This window comes from Lepisma saccharinum, chromosome 11 (genome assembly GCF_977018435.1).
Source record: "Lepisma saccharinum chromosome 11, izLepSacc3.1, whole genome shotgun sequence".
NCBI classification, from domain to species: Eukaryota; Metazoa; Arthropoda; class Insecta; order Zygentoma; family Lepismatidae; genus Lepisma; species Lepisma saccharinum.
In genome coordinates, this window is record NC_139239.1 from 36400416 (window position 1) to 36424419 (window position 24004).

At 36.5% G+C, this 24004-nt stretch overlaps 1 protein-coding gene across 2 annotated transcripts; it reads left to right on the forward strand.

Annotated features, from left to right (window-relative positions):
* The first annotated feature begins 590 nt into the window (after nt 1–590).
* Nucleotides 591–20129, forward strand: LOC145995205 (lipid transport auxiliary protein 1). Of its 2 annotated transcripts, none has more exons than XM_083131766.1 (5): nt 591–796; nt 6687–6846; nt 12321–12483; nt 13546–13765; nt 19437–20129. In XM_083131766.1, exons 1-5 carry the CDS (start codon nt 777–779, stop codon nt 19687–19689), a joined length of 816 nt encoding a protein of 271 aa, XP_082987892.1. In that variant the 5' UTR covers nt 591–776; the 3' UTR covers nt 19690–20129. The 2 variants fall into 2 exon arrangements, with proteins under 2 accessions (XP_082987892.1, XP_082987893.1); XM_083131767.1 differs by having other exon boundaries at nt 616–758; nt 19437–20125.
* The last annotated feature ends 3875 nt before the right edge of the window (nt 20130–24004 follow it).

Genomic DNA, 24004 nt, shown 5'->3' on the forward strand with positions numbered 1-24004 from the left:
TGACCTCAATAAATATCAAGATCGCGTTGATGTACTGGCTAAACAAGCAAGAACGAAGGAAACTGTTACCCCGATGCGCCTGCCGTACACTGACCTCCTCCCACGGGTAAAACTCAAAGTAGAACAACAATGGGACGCTTGGTGTACCCAGCAACTCCACAATACCAATACATATAGATGGCATGCACAAGTCGGCAATAAACGTCCTTGGTTTCAACACATTAACCTCCCCCGTGCAGTTTTAGTGTTTACCATGCGAATGCGTACAGGTCACGTCGTCATACATCCCAGTTCATATACCGTGCCTGCAACTTCCTGTCCGTGTGGAGAACCTATTCAATCAACCACACATTTGTTTTTACACTGCCCAATTCGACAACAACATCGCAATACTCTATACAAACAGTTACAACGTGTGGGTATTCCATTTCCGATGTCCCTTTCGACTCTACTCTACGAGCCACGGTCTGATGTCATGTGGATACTGTACAGCTTTGCACGAAAGAACAACATTGTAACATAAACAAACAGACACTTGGAATGTAAACAAACTTTCTCATAACAAATCAAATAGGACCCCTGGCAAGAAATCGCTCATAGGCGGTGTGTGCCAAACAAAGAAGAAGGAAGGAAGGAAGGAGATCCGCTGAACGAACCAGAGAGCAGGCTGATAGCAGACGACAAGAAGAAAATAATGGAAGTGTACAACTTGGAAGAAAATATTACCATGTGAAAGACAATGGACATTTATTTATCGCGTACGTAATCAAATAACTATGATTGGTTCTGGTAATGTGTTAGTATTTTTGTCAGTAGGAAAATATTAATTTTTTTTATCATAAAATAATATTTTGGAGCAATTGAAGGTGATGGTAGTGTTCTCCGATTTATTTACTAGAGAATGTACTAACCAAATAAGGGTGTTTTCCGGATGAACTATCAGCGGTTCTGATGTCCCGGTCACTGTTTGAAATTTGGATATTACGTGTGTAAGGTGTAATATATTGCTTTTCATAATGGCGATATATCAAACGTAACCTAACCTACCCTAACGTTACGTGAAATTTCAAGTTACAGACGTGACCGGGAAATTCTAATGTCAGATTCGTGTTCAGGAGGCCTCATGTAGAAAGTATACAAAATTTCAAACAATCGGGGAACACTCCCGTCATCTTCAATGAAGCCAATGTGTTTGGTATCAGTTCGTTATATCGGAGACACTTTAAAATGTTTCGTATGGTTCGTACTTACCAACTGTGTATTGCGGAACATATTTGAAGGTGCCCTTAAGGTTTTCACACGATTAGAAACATTTTTTACACTAAAGTAAGCCATTTCTCGAAGTGTTACGGAACGCACGTCATGGTGCGAGCCCCACAAACCATTCACGGATAGCCCCAAAAACCATTCACGCATAGCCCCAAAAACCATTTGGGATCGTATAACCATCCACGAATAGCCCCAAAAAGCCATTCACAGGTTAGGTTAGGTTCAGTTAGGTTAGGCAAACATAGTTAAAAAATGGCGTGGTTACGTTTTCGCTTAAATTACGTCGGCAACAAGATTCTCATCCTTAGATTTTGTTATTAATTTGAAATTTGGCATACGGAAAGGGCCACCTTAGGTAGGAACCTATGCGAAGTTGCACATTCACGTCTCATATATTTCCGAAATTGAACTGTGAGATTTTGCCCAATTTTCTCACGATGTTGTTAATTTTAAATCCCAATATTTTGGCAATTAATGGGAAGGATTCACACACCATTGGAAAGGTCTTCAAGAGGCCTTTCACAGGAGATATTGCATGCGTATGTCAGTGGGAAATCTTTTGGATGTTGATGTAATCAAGATTGGGGTATCTGTTGACTCAATAATGGGTCTTTTGCTTAAAACAAAATGTACATGACATGTACAAGCTGTTATTCATTAACCGTACAAAATTTGAAAATGATATCCAGAGATGTTAGATTAGATTAAGGTAGGCTAGGTAATGCATGATAGCATATTTTGATAGATAATTTCTTATAATTCAAAAGTAGAAGTCTAATAGAAATGAGGATTAAATATAAACACAATATTGTTTGAATTAACACATGCATGAAGCTGATATTTACATCCCAGAGGTGATTCAAAAGTCCGGTTCCAAAGGCATCTTCATTATTAGTGCACATAGCGAAATATGGAAAGGAAAGTTTGCCTGAAATGATCGTAAACAATTCTTAATTTGGTAATTGTTTGATATGGGGAAAATTCATTTCTTCAATTTTACAGAAGAAACTACTTACGGAAATGAGTTTCTGTTGCATTTTCAAAGGCCGTGCAGCTATTTTCTTTCATCGTTGAATTTATTGGACCGGTATTTCATGTATTTTTGAAAAGAAATATATCTCCGACGCACAATTGCCATTGCTTTTTCTTGCTTCTGTTGCGTACGTTTGATGACGTAACTCCCTGTCAGTGTTTAAAACCACGCCGTTGTTTTGCAAGAAGATGAAAAACCAAATACGACCCCAGATTTTAACTGTTTGCCTAACCTAACTGAAATTTTAACTGGTTGCCTAACCTAACTGAACCTAACCTTCCATGAATGGTTTTTGGGGCTATGCGTGAATGGTTGGTAAAACTTCGGTATGGTCTCAACACCTCTCACTCATTTATTTCGTCATTTTCAACATTCATACTTAGCTATTCTGCATTGCGAAAGATTCTTCAAGGTGTTATTTTGCTTTTTTCATGAAAATAATTTCAATTTGTGACATGAGGAGTAATTATTGTTCTTCCTTTTTTGCGCTTCCGTAAGACACAATATGGCGAGACAGCTTGACTAGTGTGGTAGGTCATCAGTGGGTATGCAGTGTTTCCGACCTTGTCAACCAAAAATTCCCATGAACCATTCACGGATAACCCCAATTCATGAATAGCCTCACGAACCATGCACGGATAGCCCCACAAACCATTCACGGATATCCCCAATTCATGAATAGCCCCACGAACCATGCACGGTAAGGTTAGGTTCGGTTAGGTTAGGCAAACATAATTAACATTGTCATCCTTTTGCAAAAAAATTGGCATGGTTGGAAACACGGCACTACGTTCGCAACATTTGGTTCACGTAGTGCAAGCAAATGAAAGCAACAGCAATTGTGCATTCGAGAGATATTTCTGTTGAAAAATACATGATTTCCCAGTGAAATAGATTCCATGATGAAAGAAAATACCTCCACGAACTTCTAAATGCTACAGAAACTCATTTCCGTAAGTAGTTTCGGTAAAATTTCAGTAACCGCCAAACGTCTGAAATTCCTTTATTTTCTTCTTTTTCACATTAGTACTTACATATTCTGCATTCCTAAGGATTATTGAAGGTGCCATTTTGTTTTTTGAATGTAAATAATCTCAATTTTCGACATATCAAGTAATTCTTGTTTGTTCGTTGTAGCTTGCGTTATATGCAATATGGCAGAGAAATCTTGACTAGCGTTGTCCATAATTAGTCTTTATGCAGTGTTGCAACCTTCTTCATAAAAAAATACCTACTTTCGTGTTACTGATTTTGTATTTTTTTTTCAGGTTCGAAAACCCCACGAACCATGCACAGATAGCCCCACGAACCATTCACGGATAGCCCCACGAACCATTCATAAATAGCCCCACGAACCATGCATGGCAAGGTTAGGTTAGGTTTGATTAGGTTAGGCAAACATAGTTAAAATTGTCATGTTCTTGGAAAACAACGGTGTGGTTGGAAACACTGACCGGGGGTTACATCATTGAATGCACGCAACATTTGATTTACGTAGTGGAAGGACATAGAGGCAACAGCTTTCGTGCATTGGAGACACATTAATCTTCAAAAATACATGATTTACCGGCGAAATAAATTAGCCGATGGGAAAAAACACTTCCACGACCTTTCAAAAGTGTACGGAAAGTCAGTTCGGTAAGTACTTTCTCCTGTAAAATTGAAGAAATACGTTTTGCGGATACAAAAATTTTACCGTAGTTTCTTGTGTAAAAATGAAGAAATCCGTTGGGACCATACCGAAGTTTTACCGAATGGTTTTTGGGGCTATGCGTGAATGGTTTGTGGGGCATTTTTTGGTTAAGACCCCAAATTTTAACTATGTTTGCCTAACCTAACCTTACCGCGAATGGTTTTTGGGGCTATCCGTGAATGGTTTCTGGGGCATTTTTCGGTTAAGAAGGTTGGAAACACTGCATACCCACTGATGATCCATGACGTGCCAAGCTGTGCCCGCCATATTGTGTCTTACGAAAGCAAAAAAGGAAGAACAATAAATACTCGTAATGTGAAAAATTGAAATCATTTTCGTGAGAAAAGCAAAATCCCACCATAAAGAATGTTTGGCAATGCATAATAGTTAAGTACCAATGTCAAACAAGACGAAATGAACAAGTGAAAGGTGTTTTCCCCATACCAAACAGGTAATCTTAATTTACCCAGTACTCTAAGATATGGCGATGATGTGCAGCATTTCAGGCTAAGCATGTGGCATTTTCAGCTACTATTGAGCCACGTACCAGTGTACATCCTGCCTGAACGGTGCTTGGTATGTTGAAAATTCAAGCACTTTAGATTGAAACTCGCATAGTTCCACAATCAAACAATTCAAGTGAACACAAATATCTTTGCATACATGTGATTCATCACACTGGAACACTACACTGTACACCCTGCATAGCATAAATTAAAACAATTTAGAGCATCATAGAATATCCATGGTTTCCCTGGATAGTGGTTAGTGTTCTTGCCTTCAATATACATAGTCCAAGATTTGATCTTAAGCAAATGTCCTGTCAAAATTGAAAGATTGTTGTTTTGCTTAGATGAAGTTACTCTAATCAAAATGAAAATGGGAATCAATTATCAAGCTTGATTTGATTTAGAATGTTGACGAAACATAATACTGAGGGCAGTTGAAGGACTATTTGAGTATGTTGCAGGAAAAAGGATCTGGTTTTTAACTTTGTCTGTGTGTATATTTCTGAAACACTAAATAGAAAATCATGCTCTACATGAACATCCAGACAGCTGTAAAAATTTATGATGTGTATCGATGATCTGTGTGAGTATTTATCAAATTGATAAAGGAACGATAAAGTTTTATGCATTACATACATTTTATGGGGTTAATTATGACATATTCATAAAAAAAAGGTTTTTTTAAAATTACGAGGTGCACTAGCAATACTGGTCGTGCCAGGTGTGCCCGACATCTAGCTATGTTATTCAATCAATGCCTAGATGAAATAGAAGGTTTGAAATTTATCATACAGAAATATGGGTAAGTTAGGTTAAAAATGTATCGTTCTTTTATCAATTTGACAAATACTCAAACTAGGGTGACCAGACGTCCTGATTTTCGCAGGACAGTCCTTTTTTTGAGAATCATGTCCTGCGGTCTGCGATACCACTCCATAAAATCACAAATGTCCTATTTTTCAACAGTGTCCTGCGAAATGTCCTGCAAAACATCCAGACGAATTGTTTACCTCTGTGAACTGTTTGTGCCTTTCTAAATTAACAGTATTGTTGGCTTGCATAGAATTACATATAGATCTTAAAAATTTCACGCTCGCTTTGCGCACGACCTTCGTCTTAGTGTAAAGCTTTGCATGCAGTTTGCTCATCATATTACGATGTGCAAGGTGCCGAGTGATGACTAAAAGTATATGCAGGGGTGCTTTGAAATTAGCCCGATTCAGGGGATTGCCATGTTTGATGCATTGATGAAATTATTACTACAACTGCGGCAAGAGACAAATATATTCTCAGTATTGATTAATATGTCAATATTATTTCACAATGTATGGATGTTTTATGATAAGAATGTGAGGAAATACAAAAACAGTAAGAACGAGAGAGATGGGAAGTTTAATCTGTAAAATTAAAAATATGTGTAAAAGGAGGAACGGAAAAGAGAGAAATGAAAAAGGAAATATATAAGAAGGGAAGACCTCCGTGGCGGAGTGGTTGAACGCTAGGACACCAGGGGTCGAATTCCAGCCTGGGCATGGATGTTCTTTGTGAGTGTTCATTCATGAATTTAATCATCAGTCATATTCATTGTTGCAATTAGCCAAAAGTGACAGAAAAGAGACAAATAACAAAAATCAAATCAAATCATGAAGAAAACAGAGTAAAGAGAATTATGTAATATTTCAGGAGACATGTAAGCTACATGACTTTTTGTTTGCCAAAGAGAGTAGGGGGTGCTGTGCACTTGACCCTGTGCTCTTATAGATACAGCTGTAAACCCTTCTCCCCCCCCCCCACCATGGATGTCCTGCTTTTCGTTTCAGAAAATCTGGTCACCCTAACTCAAACAGACCATAGATACTCCTCAATTTTTTTTGCAAGCAACTCCACGGCTGCCTTTTATCCATATTTGTTGTTACTCATACAAAATCGTTTTTACACCTTAGTTACTTTTTCTGCATACTGAACGTTCATGTAGAGCATGATTTTCTTGTTAAGTGTTTCAAACATAGACAAAGTTAATACGTACCCACTGTAAGTTTCATGTCTCTATTATGGTTTTTGGAGAAAAGTTCAAAGTGTCTCAGTTGCATGACTTTTTGAACACCCTGTATAAATATTCCAGAACAATAAGAAAGTCTCGGTTGCATGTTATTAGAAATCTAAGATTCTGTTTATTTTGTAGGATGGCTGAGAAGTTATCTGGTGTCACTGTGGTCATATTCATTGCTTGTGGAGTCCTTACTTTCCTGTTACTTTTCATATTTGCAAAAAGGCAGATCATGAGATTTGCTCTGCGTTCCAGAAGAGGACCTCACATACCAATAGGACATGATGCAAAAAAGGTAAGTTATTGATTATACTTTCACCTGTCTTTTTTTTAAAACATAAAATGGATTGATTACTATTCTTAAGTTAATAATAATATGGTGAGGTTTGTATTAGTACAGAAGCAAGGTGATGACATGAATGTTGATGAAAGTGAGTGACAAAATAATTCGGTGTGGCAAATATGCAAGTTGTGTTTACAAAGGTTGTTGCTTTGAAATTCCGTGTAGTTTTTAAGTAGACAAACGAAAACCTTGAAAAATTGTTCATGCCTTTAATAACTCCATTTTTTTTGTTTTGTTTGTTTCAAACAATTTTTCAAGGCCTTCATTTGACTACTTAAAAACTACACAGAATTGGATATGTGTGACCCCTCAACTCAAGTGCATAGATTTATAGTAATTACATTTTATTTAAAATATTTCAATATTACAAGTAAAGTGCCTTTGTCACAGAAGATGTTTGAAATGTCCTTGTGTTGCCACATATCTTTTGAGAAAGTTTGCACTTATTTCCTTAGCAAATCACTAACTAACTAACTAACTAACTCTCTAGCCTTCTTAAACCCGAAGGTTCATGGCTGCAGCAACACAGGCCTTCCATCTGTCCCTATCTTGAGCAAGATCTATATACTCTTTTCCATCCCTACCGATTTCCTTTAGGTCCATCTCAACGTTGTCCCTCCATCTTCATCTTGGCGTTCCTATAGGTATCTTACCATCAGGTTTCCCAACGAGAATCCTGTAAACTCCTCTTTCCTCTCCCATTCGTGCCACATGGCCTGCCCACCTAAGTCTTCTTGATTTAATTATTCTAATAATATCTGGACATGAATACAAATTATGTAGTTCTAAATTATGTAACCTTCTCCACTCACCTGTCTCCTCATCCCTTTTAGGTCCAAATATTTTCCTAAGGATCTTATTTTCAAATACTCTCAATTTATGTTCCTCTTTCAATGTAAGGGACCAAGTTTCACACCCATATAATACTATAGGCAAAATTACTGTTTTGTATATTTTAACTTTTAGTTTCTTAGATATTAAACGAGAAGACAATAGTTTATGAAGAGAGAAGTAACATGCATTTCCTGAATTAAGCCTACTTTTTATTTCCTCTTTAATATAATTTTCATTTGTTAATATTACTCCTAAGTATTAGAATTTGGAAACTGGTTCAAACGAGTTGTTATCAATAATTAGATTTTGATTATTACCTAACACTTGGTTTCGGCCTGTAAGCATATATTTAGTTTTCTCTTTGTTAACTTCCAAACCTATCTCTCTAGCAGTTTTGAAAAATATTTTAGCATTATTCTTAATTGTATTTATATCATCCCCTATTAAGTCTACATCATCTGCATATGCTAACAACTGAGTCATATCATTTAATTTTAGTCTTTCGTTAGTTTCTTTTACCTTCCTAACAGGATATTCTAAGGCAAAATTAAAGAGCAATGAAGATAATGCATCTCCTTGTTTTAACCCATCATGAATCCTTAGCAAATCACAGAGAAGAGAATACAAATCCTTCTTCAACAGGACAAATCCACCTGTATGAAAGCAATTAATGGCAATCATGACAGACAGGCAGAGAGGTGCCCATCTGAAGGCATGCGGTCTGTTCTCGATATCATGCCAGCCTCCGTGGTGGAGTGGTAAGCACATCGCACTACGATGCCAGGGGTCCCAGGTTCGAATCCTGGCCAGGACATGGATGTTTGTGAGTGTCCATTCATCAATTTCACCATATCATCACTCATCCCCAACTTCGAAAATTAGCCAAAAGTGGCAAAAATGGCAAAGTAAAATAAAGCAAATCAAGCAATCAATGGATATCATGTTGTTAGTCAACAATAATAATTTGAACTCGAAATTCTGTAGACAAAGGACTGTTCTTTTTGTGTACTGCCCATGAACTTATACATGTTTCAACAATCACAGTTGTGGTGTTGAACTGTGTGTTTGGGTTGAGGGGACATGTATATTTGATTCCCCAGCAAGCGGTTTGGTTCCAGCCGTTACACAGATCTTGTTTAATACTAGGGTTGCTATATGTCCCAGATTTTCTGGGACAGTCCCATAATGGTATCATTTGTCTCAGTGTCCTGAGAAGTTTGTTTGGGACAAGCTAATGCCCCGGAATCATGTGGGAAAGCAGAAATGATTACGAGCATACTTTCATGAACATTATATCTTGAAGGTAAGCTTGAATAATTGTTTGACGTAATTTTGAAATGTTGATTTTACAAAAGAATCTAACTTGTACATTGAACCGCTCCATCTCAATAATACAATAGTTATCGAGTTACAAGAATGTGCTGCAGAGATATTTGACTCCATTACCCATGGGCCACCTCCTTAGAACTTGTTTTGTAAGAATGGTAGACAAGTTTGGTGTAAATAGTCAATTAATATGTAACTTTGATGAATCAGTGTAAAAAGCTCTCAATTGCCTTGAATAGTTCTTGTATAGAAACTTTTTTCTGGCATGCAAGTACGTGAACAAGAAATGCATTATTATGTAAAATAAGTTGGTTCAAACATTAATTACACACATTGACCCTGCAATGGGACAACTGAGCCATCTTATTTATATTACTATAACCACTACTAACATCAGGTTTCATGACCATTTAATACATGCTCATATGTAGGTTCTGAATATGTAAACCAGAAATTTTTTTTGTAAATATATTAATTAATGTCAAAGGATGAATTATGATTTTGCTACTTTTTCAGATTTCTTAAAAAAAATATCCCTTGCAATTTCTGAAAACTATGCAGTAAAACAGTATCATAATTTTTCCCAGATGTAGTGGGATAGATACATAAAAATATGTTGCCAATTTTTCCATAATGCAACAGTTGAAAAAATACAGAGATAGCCCACCTCACCCTATTAAATTGTATTCTTTAATAAACATTTCCACATCTGAAAGATTCCTTATTAATCATTGCTGTACAGTACCAGCAGTATACAAACATATTTTGGATCGTATTACAGTAGTGTGCAAATTAATCCGAACAAGATACACATTTTGTCATTTAATGCAATTGCTGCAATATACATAACTATACATGTATTTAGAAATACCCTTAGTACTTTATGTGACCTCCCTTGTTTGTAATCACATCTTTTACACTTTTAGGCTTGGATGACACTAAATTTGCACAAATGTTTTTAATTTCTTCATCGTGGTACCACACGTTAACAAGGGCACAAAACATTTTCTCCTTGGTTAAACAATCTACTTTAGACATCCTTCTTTTGCAGATAGACCTTAAATTTTCAATTGGATTTACGTCAGGTGAGTTTCCTGGCCAGGAGAGTACTTGTACGAGGTGTGGCTAGAAAAAAAAACAGGATTGATGTTGCTGTCGACAAACGGCAAGTGCGTCAAGGATAAGCGGTGCATGGGTGTATAACGTGATATCTTGCCTACCGGCTGTGTGATTACCCAGGGTGCACGGCACTTAGTTCTTCTGTAGTTTGTGGACGAAGTGAACCGTACATCTGTGTTCTGTCGGAAAAGAAATTAAGTGTGAAAGTGGAACAGCGTACCAATCTGAAGTTTCTTATCAAACTCGGAAAATCCGCCACAGAAACTTATGGTTTGTTGAAGGAAGTGTACAGAGATGTGTGTTTATCACGCACGCAAGTGATTGAGTGGTTTCAAAGGTTTAGAGAGGGACGAGAAGTGATTGCGAACGACAAGCATACTGGACGGTCTTGCACGTCAAAAACTGAATCAAACATTGCAAATGTCGGTGAATTGATTCGAATTGTGTACCCGAAGGGCAAACTGTCAACCAACAATATTTCATTACGATGCTGACGACCCTTCGTGGGCGAGTAAGAAGACGACAACCTGATGTGGCAAAGCAAGTCCTTCATCAAGACAATGTTTCTGCCCTCACGGCATTGTCAGTCAAGGCTTTATTCGCCAAGTATGGGATTCCAGTGTTAGAACATCCACCCTATTTGCCAGATCCATTCCGTGCAATTTTTTTTTTATTCCAAAAGGTCAAATCAGCACTGAAAGGAAATAGATTTAAGACCATAGAATGTGTGAAAACAAAAGCGACGGAGGTCATGAACATGGTTTCGGAAAATGATTTCCAGCACTGTCTCCAGCAATGGAAGATTCGTATGGAGCGGTGTATCGATAGTGCAGGGGAGTACTTTGAATGGGATAATGTTCATATTGTACAAAATAACCAATAAAAGATTTTGTAGCAACAGCCCGGTTTCTTTCTAGCCACACCTCGTACATTGTTATTATCAAAGACTCGTTGACTTTTCGAGATGTATAACTTTTTGCTAGGTCCTGTTGGAAAACACCATCAGGAAAGGATTTCTTGAGATGAGGTATGACTTTTCGTCGCAGTATGTCAATATATTTATCACTGTTCATGATCCCCTTAACAGGAACTATTGGTCCAGGCCCTTCAGATGTGAAACAACCCCAGAACATTATCTTAGAGGGGTATTTTGGAGTTTGTTGCATGTGTTCTGGTGAAAGTTTTTCACATTTTCCTTTACGAACAAAAGGAACCTTGTGACCATGCACTTCAAAATGGAATTTATCCGAAAAAATAACTTTCTTCCAGTCACTCATGGTTCAGTCCCGACGACGTTTTGCCCACGTTACACGCTTTTTACACATTTTTTTTTGTAAGCAATTGTTTTCTCTATGGCCTACAAGCTTTTCGTCCAGATGCAAGCAGTCTGCGACGCACTATTGCAACGTGGTCGTCCACTCCACTTGATAATAAATCATGTGTTAAATCAACAGCAGTCAGTCTGGGCTTTTTCTACTAAGAATTCGGTCATCCTGCAACGAAGTCTTCCGTTTGCGACCACATTTTCCCTTTCTTTGAGGCTCGATGGATCCAGTCTCTTGGTATTGTTTCAAAATTGAATTAACCGTACCCAACCCGACACCACATTCTGTAGCAATTTGTCTCTGTGTCATTTAAGTATGCTGTGATAACGTAACAATTTTCGACCATTTGCGTGGTGTTGTATCCATTTAGGTAGCAGCCGATAAGAACCAGACACACAAAAAAACTTACCTTCAGCTTGGCACATAACTTGCAACACAACTGACTCTTCGTCTGTCAATGATAACAAAATACTTCAACAATAGACTCCACTTCGGGTCTTCAACAATGAACTATTGAGTATAAATAGATCGTTGTTCATAGCACAGGGCATTATCGAGTGAGAATGTGCAGTTATTTAAAAAAAAAAAAGTGTAACTAAAGCTTAAAACTGCAATGTATTTTAAGATTATTGTATACCTGGAAAATTATGCATCTTGTTCGGATTAATTTGCATGCTACTGTAGGACCATGGGTGTAATTTGTGCCATCTCTTATGTGTACATAAGTTTTCCCTTGCTAGATTCTACTTGAAAGATGTGATTTGAATTCTGCAAAGTGACTAGTATTTTTGCATGAATTTATTATTGTTATAAATGTTGCAGTCCTTGAGGAAGGAAACTGAGAGGAGAATTGATGTGATACCAAGGATTGTATATGAACCTAAGGTATTGCCAGATGATGGTAGCCAGCCAGTTCCTAGAGCCAATGGTGAAATACCTTCCCATTATTATCGCTTGAAAGCAATGGATGATGTGAAGATATTAGGTGAGTGTTGGCATGACAAATTACCTCATTATCTTCAATGGGAGCATTACAGCTGAGAAATGTCTATGATTGTGTATGTGTTTAAAATTCACCTTTAAAACCATGTTTGTTTATGTGAAGTTCATGTACGTAAGTAAATATTTAATTGCAAACACACACAAACCAATCTTCATCATACCTTTTTTTGTGTTGTGATTTTGACCGAACAATAGAAAATATTAGGGGCTATGTATATGTGATATCAATGAGGGGCTTCACTGCTATCTGCTGTAATTATGGGCGTCGGGAGGTGGATCCGTCGACCCCCCCCCCCCCCTTGGAAATTTGGATCTTTCATTACAAGTTACAAAAATATTAGAGATTTTTATTGTTCACAACATAAATAAAGTTCATTTAATTGGTACTCGAGCAGAAGAACAAAAGTTAAAACTGCATTAGATCGAAAGAAAGTGTAAAATGCAGGAACCAGGTTATATTTTCATCTTCTTTAATTTAATCCAGAGAATAAATTGTTCCTCAGTTCCTACATTTCCAGAACGTATAGTTTTGTGTTAGAGATCACACAACATAAACTTGATGAATAAAATTTCCCCTAACTTTTAAATTTAAAGTATCTTTTTAACAAAGTGTGTAAAGTTAATAACAAAATACAGTAACTATGAATTTCATTACAGTAACTGTATGAAATGTAAAAAATAGTGGAATACAGTTGTGCTGAATATTCATGAGGCTGAGTAGTAAAATCTTCCCGTTTATATAATAATAATAATGATGATAAATTTGGAATATAATCTGTTAATTTTATTATTATTATTAGTATTATTTTTTATTATTTCTACTAATCAAGTTTTGACCCCCCCCCCCTACAAAAATTTCTGGTGACGCTCCTGGCTGTAATGTAGATTCCTTTTAAGTATTCTGTAATATGCCAGTTTTCATGTAGTTACGTTTTTATACACATGATTATTATCAGCTAAAAAGTACACCTTCAAGTTTTGTAAATGCAGTGCCTTTTTTTTTATTATTATTTTTTTGTTTTTCTCAAACTATTTTTATTTTCAGAAACAGAGATTAGTAAGCAAGACAGCACATTGCATCGCCTCTACATAGAGAGTTTGAGAGCATACCTGATAAGCACCTTGGGTGGGCCACTGAATGGTGTAGGCCAGAAATTAGTGCATCAGTTCTGCGACATGTATGAACATGCACGCCATGATCCAGGTGATTTTGGGCCTGAGGAATATGAAGTTTATGCAAGATCGCTGGACAAACTGATAGAAATGTGAGTGTATAAGATAATTCAGGAATCTAGTATCTCATACTCTAAGGAATCATCACACAGTGGGGCACTGCTCCTATCTATGTATACAAGGACAAACAGCTTTGGCAAATAATGTGATTACTACTTCAGTAACTCCTTAGTATTGTACAACAGAGGTGCAACAACAAATTTTTGTCTGGAAGGGGTGGGGCTGCAAGTACCAATAATAATAATAAAAATTATTATTATTATTATAACATTAGTAATAGTACTAGTAGTATCAATAACGTCATTATCCTTTTAAATTACTCAAGAAAGGGATAGAAATCTGTGCTACAGCATTTGTGTTGGAACAAAGGATTTGAATTATTTTTTCAACACGTTCAATTTCACATTAATAATGAAAAACAAGCACACAAACTATTTTTGAAAGACAGAAAATGCTTGATAAATGCATTCCGAATATAATTTTTTTTTTTTACATTAACATGTATAACTTTCATGCACAATATATGTTTCACACAATGCAACGTAAAATAAGAAAATACATATGTAACATGTTAACACTAATGCTATGCTATGCATTCAAAGGTTTTTAATACATATATACACAACATATATTATTTAAATACATTATACAATCAATTCATCCATCTCATAATAAACCAACAGCAAAAATTACACAAATGTGTATGCTCCCTTTCCTCCAAATAGTTGTTCGTGCATTTAAGACAAAATAAATTAAGAGAAGTCTCACTTCTCTCTCTGATAATTTACAACAGATTTCAGAAAACAAAAATAGACTGTGAGCGAAGCGAGCAAAAAAATTTTTAGATCAAATTTTTTTTTGCAGACTGAAATTAATACAGATTTAATAGGGAGCTTATTATTTCACGGGGCACCATGGCATTCTCTCCTTCCAAGTCTTTTCACTTAGATTGTTTGGCGCCCAGGGCCGACTCTTCCGGCCCCTAGTTACGATTCTGAACTTGATAGAAAGCAGGCATTGCGAGCAAAGCGAGTAAAGAAAATGTTACAAAAAGTATTTTTATTTTGCATAAAATTTGAAATTTGGTGTGGTAATTGCCTCCTGCAGGTGCCCTTGGCCATCAATGTTTGCCCCTTCCACCAGAATTCATTTCCATCCAAGTTTGGAGGGAGTGATGCCCCCCACTGTTGTACAATAAGAATTGTTTTCAGAACCGTAATGACAACTCTATTCATTTATGATAATACAGTGGAACCTTGATTTTATGTTCCCGTATTTTACATTTTCCTGCATTATACATTCAATCTTGATAGTCCCAATGTAGCAAAATATTATAAAATTTTCCTCAATTTCACGTTTTCCTTCCCCTTTTTTAGCTTGGTCCCCTGAAAAATGTAAAATAAAGATTTCAATGTACTCTTTATTTAATTGAAAATTAATCCATGTATTCAGCATGTTCATCATTGCATTTCCAATAGAGATAAGAAATAAATGCACAGGTACTAGAACTGGCCTCTATGGCAGAGTAGTTATCATTACGGCTCAGAACTCGATAAAAAATCTAAAAAAATGACCTATAGAATGACCTAAAAATAATTTTCTCTTGAAATGAATGTTTTTTTAAAAAAAATACAAAAAAAAATACAAGAGAGTAGTTCAATAATTCGATAAAATCCATTGTTTGGTGGTTTAAACTACCAAAGCAATTAAGAAGGTTACATAAAATACACCTCAAGGTTTTTCTGTATAAGTCCTCCTTTCAGTGCACCTTGCACGATATAGTAGACATTAGCATCTGAAAATATAGTTGTGTTTCACATACATTAGATTATGTTTTTATGTAGTGATTAATTTAAAACCACAGATTAAAACGATAATAGTGGACAGCAAGAGAACTTCATAGTAAGCTTCACCCAAAGTATGTTAAGTTTGCTGTAGGAAAATAAATTTACCACAATTAATTATGCCAAAGATTTCAGTTAAAAATAATATTGTGCTTTTAAATTGTTCATATTTTGAATTAATGGCATAGTTAGGAAATGTAAATATGTAAGTTATACTAGCAAATACTTTTAAAATTCGCAAACAGGGAAGGAGCAAGAAGAAACCTCAAAAATGATAAAAAAATGCAACAAACAACCAAAAATACTGAAAAATGACCTACAAGCAAAAAAGCTGGAAAATGCAAAAAGGAAAGAAAAATAAAAACAATGTTTTCTGGTTCTCACTGAAGGGAAACAGACTAGTATCAGGTTTAGTATTGTCTTCAAGGCCCATAAAAAAACATGACCTTTCATCAACTTCCTAGCCCTCATCATCTGCTGCAAAGTGGTCACACGTTTGAACCCTGGTCAAGACATGCATGTATCATTGTGTTTGTCTTGGCTTCTATTTCATCCATTAGTCATTTATCCTCAAACCTTGGAGGCAGAAAAGCTACATCTTATAACCAGAAATATAAGTGGAAGCAGCCCCAACTACAGGCTGAAGAACTTAAATAGTTACCTGGCATAGCAATAACTTAGTGGGATAATCCAATCATCATTATCCTTGCGGAACTTTCCTTTTTGATGGCCATGGCAATTGTCTTTGGTTGTTGCATCTTATAATGTTGGCTGTTTTGGTAACATGTGAAGTTAACAGTCCTGTTTCATGTGAAAATTTCTGGAAGTTAGCTTGTAAAACTATGCAATTATCAAAAGGTAATTATGCATATTATGACTAAGCCAAGCGTGAAGTCAACTTTGCAGCAGGTTTTTGCATATGTAGATCCAAACGTGCGCGCAGAATATAGTTCCACTGAGACGGGTTCTATTCCGACACAACTGTATACTTGCAGGAAAACAGTTATTTAATTTGTAAAATACAGACAAAATAATACATCCATTAGCAGGTATGTACTTGATCGGTTGCAATCACTGTGCAGATGAATTAGGATCCGCAGATTCGCCAACTGGAGTTTGTATTGCGCTGAAGGATCGCTGAAGATCAAGAGCGAGTCGAGCAAGACTGAATATGTTGCAGAGCGCGTGGAATCCGTGATACCAGTGTTGCACATCCCACGATTTTAACCCTATGTTTATTGTGATTGATTAACAATGGTGCTATACAGCGGCGAGAATGGCTGAATTGAGGTCTCCTGTTCAGCGTGCAGTTTTACCTGAGTGTGTGCGCACGAACTGTATCACGGGTGCTGAATGATTTGCGGTTTAAGTTTAGGAAGAGGACACGATTGTTTGTTGTTTGACGACAAAAGAATCTCCTCGGTATTAAAAGATATCGCCGTGATAAGAAACATGTTTATTATTTGGACGAGACGTGCTTTCCATGCAAAACCACCGCCAGGGCTGAAGAAACCGACGAGAAAAGAAGAGGGGAAGGGGAAGGCTTATTGTTTCACCCACTTGCGGCAATGAAGTCTTTGTTGAAGGTGCATATTTACTGTTCCGTGCAAAGAAAGGAAAGGGTTATTATCAGCAAGAAATTAACAGACCAAGATTTGAATCCTGGTTTAGTGAAGTGATTCAGAAATTGAAACCAGAGTAATAGCAGCAGACAATGCACCTGATTGTCACCAATAACAAGTCATGCTTTTTTGCTGGTATAACTTGAAGTGCGTGTGTCTTACAGTAACGGATGTATTGCGAACGAAGCAACCAATAAATGTATTTCTTTCTAAACCAAAAACAATAATTTGTCATTAAGTTCAAGAGGGGCCTATCGTTGTTTACTTTTATCTTTGTTTATTTTTCTTTTTGTATGCTCGAAATATACACACATGCTCTCATGTTTAGAAGTTATTTCACATTTATATTAAGTAATGACACATTTATTAAATAATCTATGCGCAGAAAGTACTTCTAAAATTTTATGTTTCAGGAGACAAAAAGAAGCAAAAATACATTTCGCTTGACATGCATGCAGGTTTTGATGTGTTGTGCGGTTGGCAATACTGTGGATTTTCTTAGTGTCTATGATGTAAGCAGCTCGGCAGTTGAGGCAAGACTGGCACGGAAGATTCTAAGCTCAGTTCTCACGTGGATTGATACATAAAACCTGCTGCAAACTTAGCTTGACGCTTAGTTTAGCTAACTCCGAGATAGTGTCTTATACAGGGTGCAACAGTGGTGATAGCATAATTTAATGTGGCAGTTGTGTATGAAAGAAGTATTTTTATTGAATGACCTCACTACCTAATTGTACAGAAAGGAATAGCATTTACCAGTTAATATTTGAACATAAGCTCCCAAGGCTAATGAGTAGCATGGTGTGCCACACATTCTTCCTAGCAGCGTCAGATGCTGTCAATTACTCGTTCTGACATGTTTGTCAGGATACTGCTAATGACATATCTGATGTGATCCTTCAGTTTCAAGTTCGTTGCAGGACGTGTTTGCTTTAGGAGAAAAAAACATAAGCTGAAGTTTAGAGGACAAATCTGGGGAACGAGCTGGCCATCATAATGGAAATTCACTTTCTGGGTCGCAAGAAATCCACTACAGTAAACAGAGTAAGAACTGAAGCACAGTCTACTGCAAATGGCACTTCACTCACAGTATAACAACATTGTTCCCAGCATCAACGTCATTTCCTACTTAAATTAATCTACGAATGCTGAAGCACCCTGTATTTATCCCTTGTGCAAACTTTAAAAACCCATGTGTAAGCCAGTTTCAGTTACTAATTTCTTTCAATTTTGAATTTTTTGAATTTGAATTTAAAATTTTGGGTGCATCAGCACTAAGGCTATTTTGCACCCGTCACATTATACGGGGTCCAGCCCCTTATCGTTACACATAACAACTCGAACGTTGCATAACTAAAATCATAAAATATTAAAATCTTCTGACTTTCGTTAAAAGCTGAGGCTGTAAAGGAGCACTCAGCACAAATAAGGACAAAACACAGGACAACACAAACAAAATTATACTGGCCATGGGGCCAGTCGCCAGAGCCTCATTAGTCTGCAGTCCAGGGTGTACTATGTGGAAGTGAGGTTGACTATTGGATGCACTACGTGGAAGGAGCACCCCTTACACCCCTAATTTCTTTCAAGGCTGATCCTCTTCCTACAGACCTTTTATCACCCAAGTATCTCAACTCTGATCCTGTAAGCATATCTTTCCTCTCTCATGCATCCACAGGACCCTCCCACCTAAGTAGTCAATGATTGATTTTTTTTTTAAATTAGTAGATGAGTGTGAATTTTTGTTTCAAGTCTACTTTATGCTCATATAGCGTAATTGGGGCTGGACCTACAGTTTAAAGTGGGATCTGTACCTCTACCGGGTATCGAACTCGGAACCCATTGATTACAAGGTGACAATGGATTGACAGTTATCTTGCAGTTAGTTTTGAACATAGTGCATGCCTCAAGCATGTGTTTATTAGTAATGAGAATAACTTGTGGTGCTGGTTTCATGTTTCCACAATTAAAAAAGAAACTGTAAACTATTTTCTTTCAGTTTTTGTCAGTTGTTTTACTGATTTCTGACTTTTGAGATCAATATCACATTTATGATCAGCCATAAACAGTACAAACTAGTGATGAGGAAATTTTGAATGATTTATTTTGTTATCCTTATCTCAACAATAAAAGTGAAACTAATTGCATTCACTTGTATTGTAATGTGTTTTTTAATGTGTCATAAAAAGGAAAGCTCATTTCACTTAATTGCATTTTGTTATTTAATTTTTTTGCAGAGCAAAAACAGTCAAGACCTATCCACCAAGCAGAAAATCTAGTCCCAACAGAACACCTTTGAAGAAGAGCGAGAGGGGTGCTCGCAAAGCATTCATCGACCCAAAGGCAAAGCCCGAGGGGAAGTTTTGCACAGAAGCAGAAAACGAGGCGCTCTCTCCAGGGAGTAAGGATGGGAATCCTTTTGAGCGTCCCATGACGTTACCTGTTGAACTAAGCAAAAGCAGTGAGCTGAAGCATGAAACAACTGTGTAAAATAAGGACAGTGTTTGCTTCTCTTCTGACATTCTTCATGGGAAATTTGAACAAAATGAAAGTGCTTGCCAAATGTACCAGTGGACATTTAATACTCAGTATTCTATTTACTGCAACTTATACTATTTATTAATCACTCCAATGTTGCATTGTATGAATGAGATGCATGATTGGATTTAATAACCTGGTAATACTTCATTGTGTGACTTGTGTACACAGTAGTATACTGTAAAATATATTATATATATTATGTACCTTATATATGTTATACTAGGTTAAATACATGTGAAATGCTTGTGTGTCCAGAGTACATTATCTGAATATTTCACTGCTGTATAGACATTTGCTAAGTCTCGATAATTCAGTAAATGTGGTGTGAATTTTACAAGGAAAAAGTTGTGTGTTATAATGTTGCTTTTCTTTCCTTGCAACCAGTTAATTTTGAAGATCCACTGCTCATTATCTTGGTTGTGGGATGAAGGTGACATCTCATCACTGTTGGGGAGTTCAGTTACGTGATACCACCTCCATCTCACATGTCATAACCTACAATAATAGGGAATGGATCTTCGAAATTATTTGATCTCATGAAAGAATCAAAATAACCGCATGACACACCTTTAAATCTTTATAAAACAGAATAAAAGGCATACCTGCAGCAATCAACAAGCTGATAAAATCCAGTCTTACAAATTAATAACTAATATCTTCATCAGTAAAGGTATGGTAAAAGCAAATGCCCCCTCCTCCTCAGCTGTGATCATTAACTTTTTTTTTTTTCATTTTCTCTTGAAGATCCTCATTTGTACGGTTGAAACGTTGGGTTTTATCTGCTTCTTGCTACTACTTTTATTCCATTTTATTAACTTAAGTGCGCGAATACATACACTTGCCAAGAATTATGATAAGTTACAATTTTATTATTGACTAATTATCTTACTCCTTGTGTCAGATGTTTGTTATTTTTTTTTAAAAGGGAGTTCTATCCTTGTAAATATTTGTTTCATGTAGTCAGTAATAGAAGCATCAATATGTGTGTAAATTTATTCTCTCATCTGTGTGTGTGTGTGTGTGTATATATGAAAGGGTTAGTCTAGGGATCTACAAAGGCTAGGGGAAGAAAACCCTGAAAACAAATTACCTGGCCCTCCAGGTTGGGGGTTGAGCGTAAGGCCGACACCCTTACCTTGTAAAAGATCAATCCGTTGAGAAGCCAATAGACGAGCCTCAGAAGGATGGATTTATAAGAAGACAACCAGGACAGACCAGGAATATGAGAACGGTCAATAAAGAAAGGACAATTAGTATCGCAACATGGAATGTACGCACCTTAAAGAAACCAGGAGCACTGAGAGTAGTTAAAGAAATTGCTGAGAAATATGGGATCAATATAATGGCAGTGCAAGAGACAAGGTGGAAAGGACAGTCCACTTTCAAGTCAGAAAACCACATAGTGTTCAACAGTGGTGGGAACGGAAAGAAATATGGAACAGGGTTTATCGTAGATAAGAAAACGAAGAATGCTATAATAGACTTCACACCAATAAATGAGAGAATATGCACCATGAGGGTCAAAGGGAGACTGTTTAACATCACAGCAATCTGTGTTTATGCACCAACTGAAGAGACTGATGACGAGACCAAAGATGAGTTTTATGGTAAATTGGAGTACGTATACGATACAGCACCACAACATGATGTAAAATTAATAATTGGAGATGTAAATGCCAAAATAGGAAAAGAAGACATTTTTAGAAAAACAATTGGCAAAGAAAGTTTACATAGTGAAAGTAACGATAATGGACTACGTATAATAGACTTTGCCGTAAGTAAAAGAATGGTGGTTAAAAGTACTCAGCTACAAAGAAAAAACATAAAGAAGGAAACCTGGATTTCTCCAGATGGGGAGACAAAAAACCAGATAGATCATGTGATAATAGATGACAGACACTCATCAGATATAACAGATATCAGTAGCTGCAGAGGGGCAGATTGTGGATCTGACCACTTTCTAGTCAGAATCAAATATAGACAAAGAATTGCCTGCTATAGAAATAGTAAAGGAAAGAAACAAGAAAAATATGATACAACGAAGGTAATAAAAGATAAAAGATACAGTGTAAGATATAAAGAGACATTAAAGAAGAGATTGGAAGAGAAGGAAGAGGAATGGAAAGATTCTGATATAGAGGGAAAATGGAAAGCAATAAGAGACAGCATTCAACAAGCTGCAGAAAAGGTACTGGGTAAGAAGAAACCAACGAGAAGAAACGAATGGTGGGATGAGGAATGTGATAAAGCTATAAGAAAGAAACGATGCAAGGTTAAAGACTATAAACAGAAATACAAAAGGAAATAGAGAAGTGTTTAAAGAGAAGAGAAGAGTGGCCGATAAACTGTGCAGAAGAAAGAAAAGAGAGTACGACAAGCAAAAACTAGTAGAGATAGAAACGACATGGAAAGTTAAGGAAAAGAGAAATTACTTCTTGAAACTGAAAGATGAGAAGAAAGGATTTCAACCTAGAGTTGCATTTTGCAAAGATAAGGAGGGCAATCTGATAGGAGATAAGGAAGGTATTTTGAACAGATGGGCAGAGTACTTTAGTGAACTTTTGAATGGAGATAAGAATGAACAAGAGACGGAGAATGAGGATATGGGAGATAGAGTGGAAAAAAGAACCTCGAGGATGGAAGAGGAAGATGAATCTGACACGGAAATGGAAGAGACTAATAAAGATTTGATTAAGCCCCCTTCAAGGCAAGAGGTTAAAGAAGCAATTAGAGAACTAGCAAACAATAAAGCCCCAGGTGACGATAATATAAATGCAGAATTATTGAAGGTAGGAGGGAACATTATAGTGGATAAATTAGAAGAACTATACAAACAAATATGGGAAGAAGAAAGAATGCCACAACAATGGGGAAGAGGAATTATATGTCCAATACATAAAAGTAAAGACAAAACAGTATGTGAAAACTTCAGAGGTATCACACTCCTCAATATGGCATATAAAGCATTTGCTAAGATACTAGTCAGGGGACTCGCACCAATAGCTGAAAAGATGATTGGAGAATATCAATGTGGTTTTAGGAGAAATAGGTCAACTACAGATCAAATTTATTCAATTAGAATGATAATGGAAAAATGCTATGAATACAATATAGAACTGCATCATCTTTTCATAGACTTCAGACAGGCATATGACAGCGTCAAGAGAAACAGACTCCTAAAAATCATGAAAGAAATGAAAATACCAATGAAATTAGTTAAATTAACATGAATGACATTAAGCAAGACAACAAGTAAAGTAAAGATTGAAGGAGAACTCTCAAGAGAATTCCAAATAGAGAGAGGAGTAAGACAAGGAGATGTCATGTCAACCCTGTTATTCAATATAGCATTGGAAAAGGTAAATAGACATTTAAGTATAAATCCAGGAGGTACAATCTTTAACAGGATGAGTCAGTGCCTAGCTTATGCAGATGATATTGATCTTATATCACGAAACAAAACAGAACTAAATAACGAATTTAAAAAACTAGAAGAGAATGCAGAGAATATAGGATTACAAATCAATGTACAAAAGACTAAATACATGCTTGCATCAAGAAAAGAGTCCACAGCTAATGAAAGAACGAAAAAGGTAGGAGACAAAGAATTTGAAAAATGTGATAACTTTAAGTACCTAGGATCGATAATAAACAAAACAAACAATGTATCTGAGGAAATTAAGGCAAGAATAGTTGCAGGCAATAGATGTTCACTGGGACTCAAGAAAGTCTTCTCCTCCAAAGACATAAGCAGAAAAAACAAGATTAATATATACAAAACAATTGTACGCCCAGTAGTGACATATGGGTCAGAAACTTGGACGTTAGTGGAAAAGGACGAAGAGTTACTAAGAAGATGGGAGCGGAAGATTTTGAGAAGAATTTTTGGGCCGGTGAGAGAGGAGTAGTTTTGGAGGATGAGAACAAACGTGGAAATACAAGAACTATATAATAATTCAGATATTGTAACAGAGATAAAGTGTGGACGAATTAGATGGCTGGGACATGTATGGCGAATGGAAGATGGTAGAGTGCCAAAGAAGGTGTTAACAGGAGGACCAGGTGGAAGAAGAAGAAAAGGAAGACCTAGAAAAACATGGCTCGATGATGTAGAGGGAGACCTGAGAAGACTGCCCGGCGTTCCCTGATTTGAAATGGGAAAATTGTGTGTGAAAGCTGTAAATAAAAGTAAAACATTACTGATTATATATGTGTTTGAGTTATATGGCATTATAATAGCTATTTATCTCGGTAAGCCTACAAC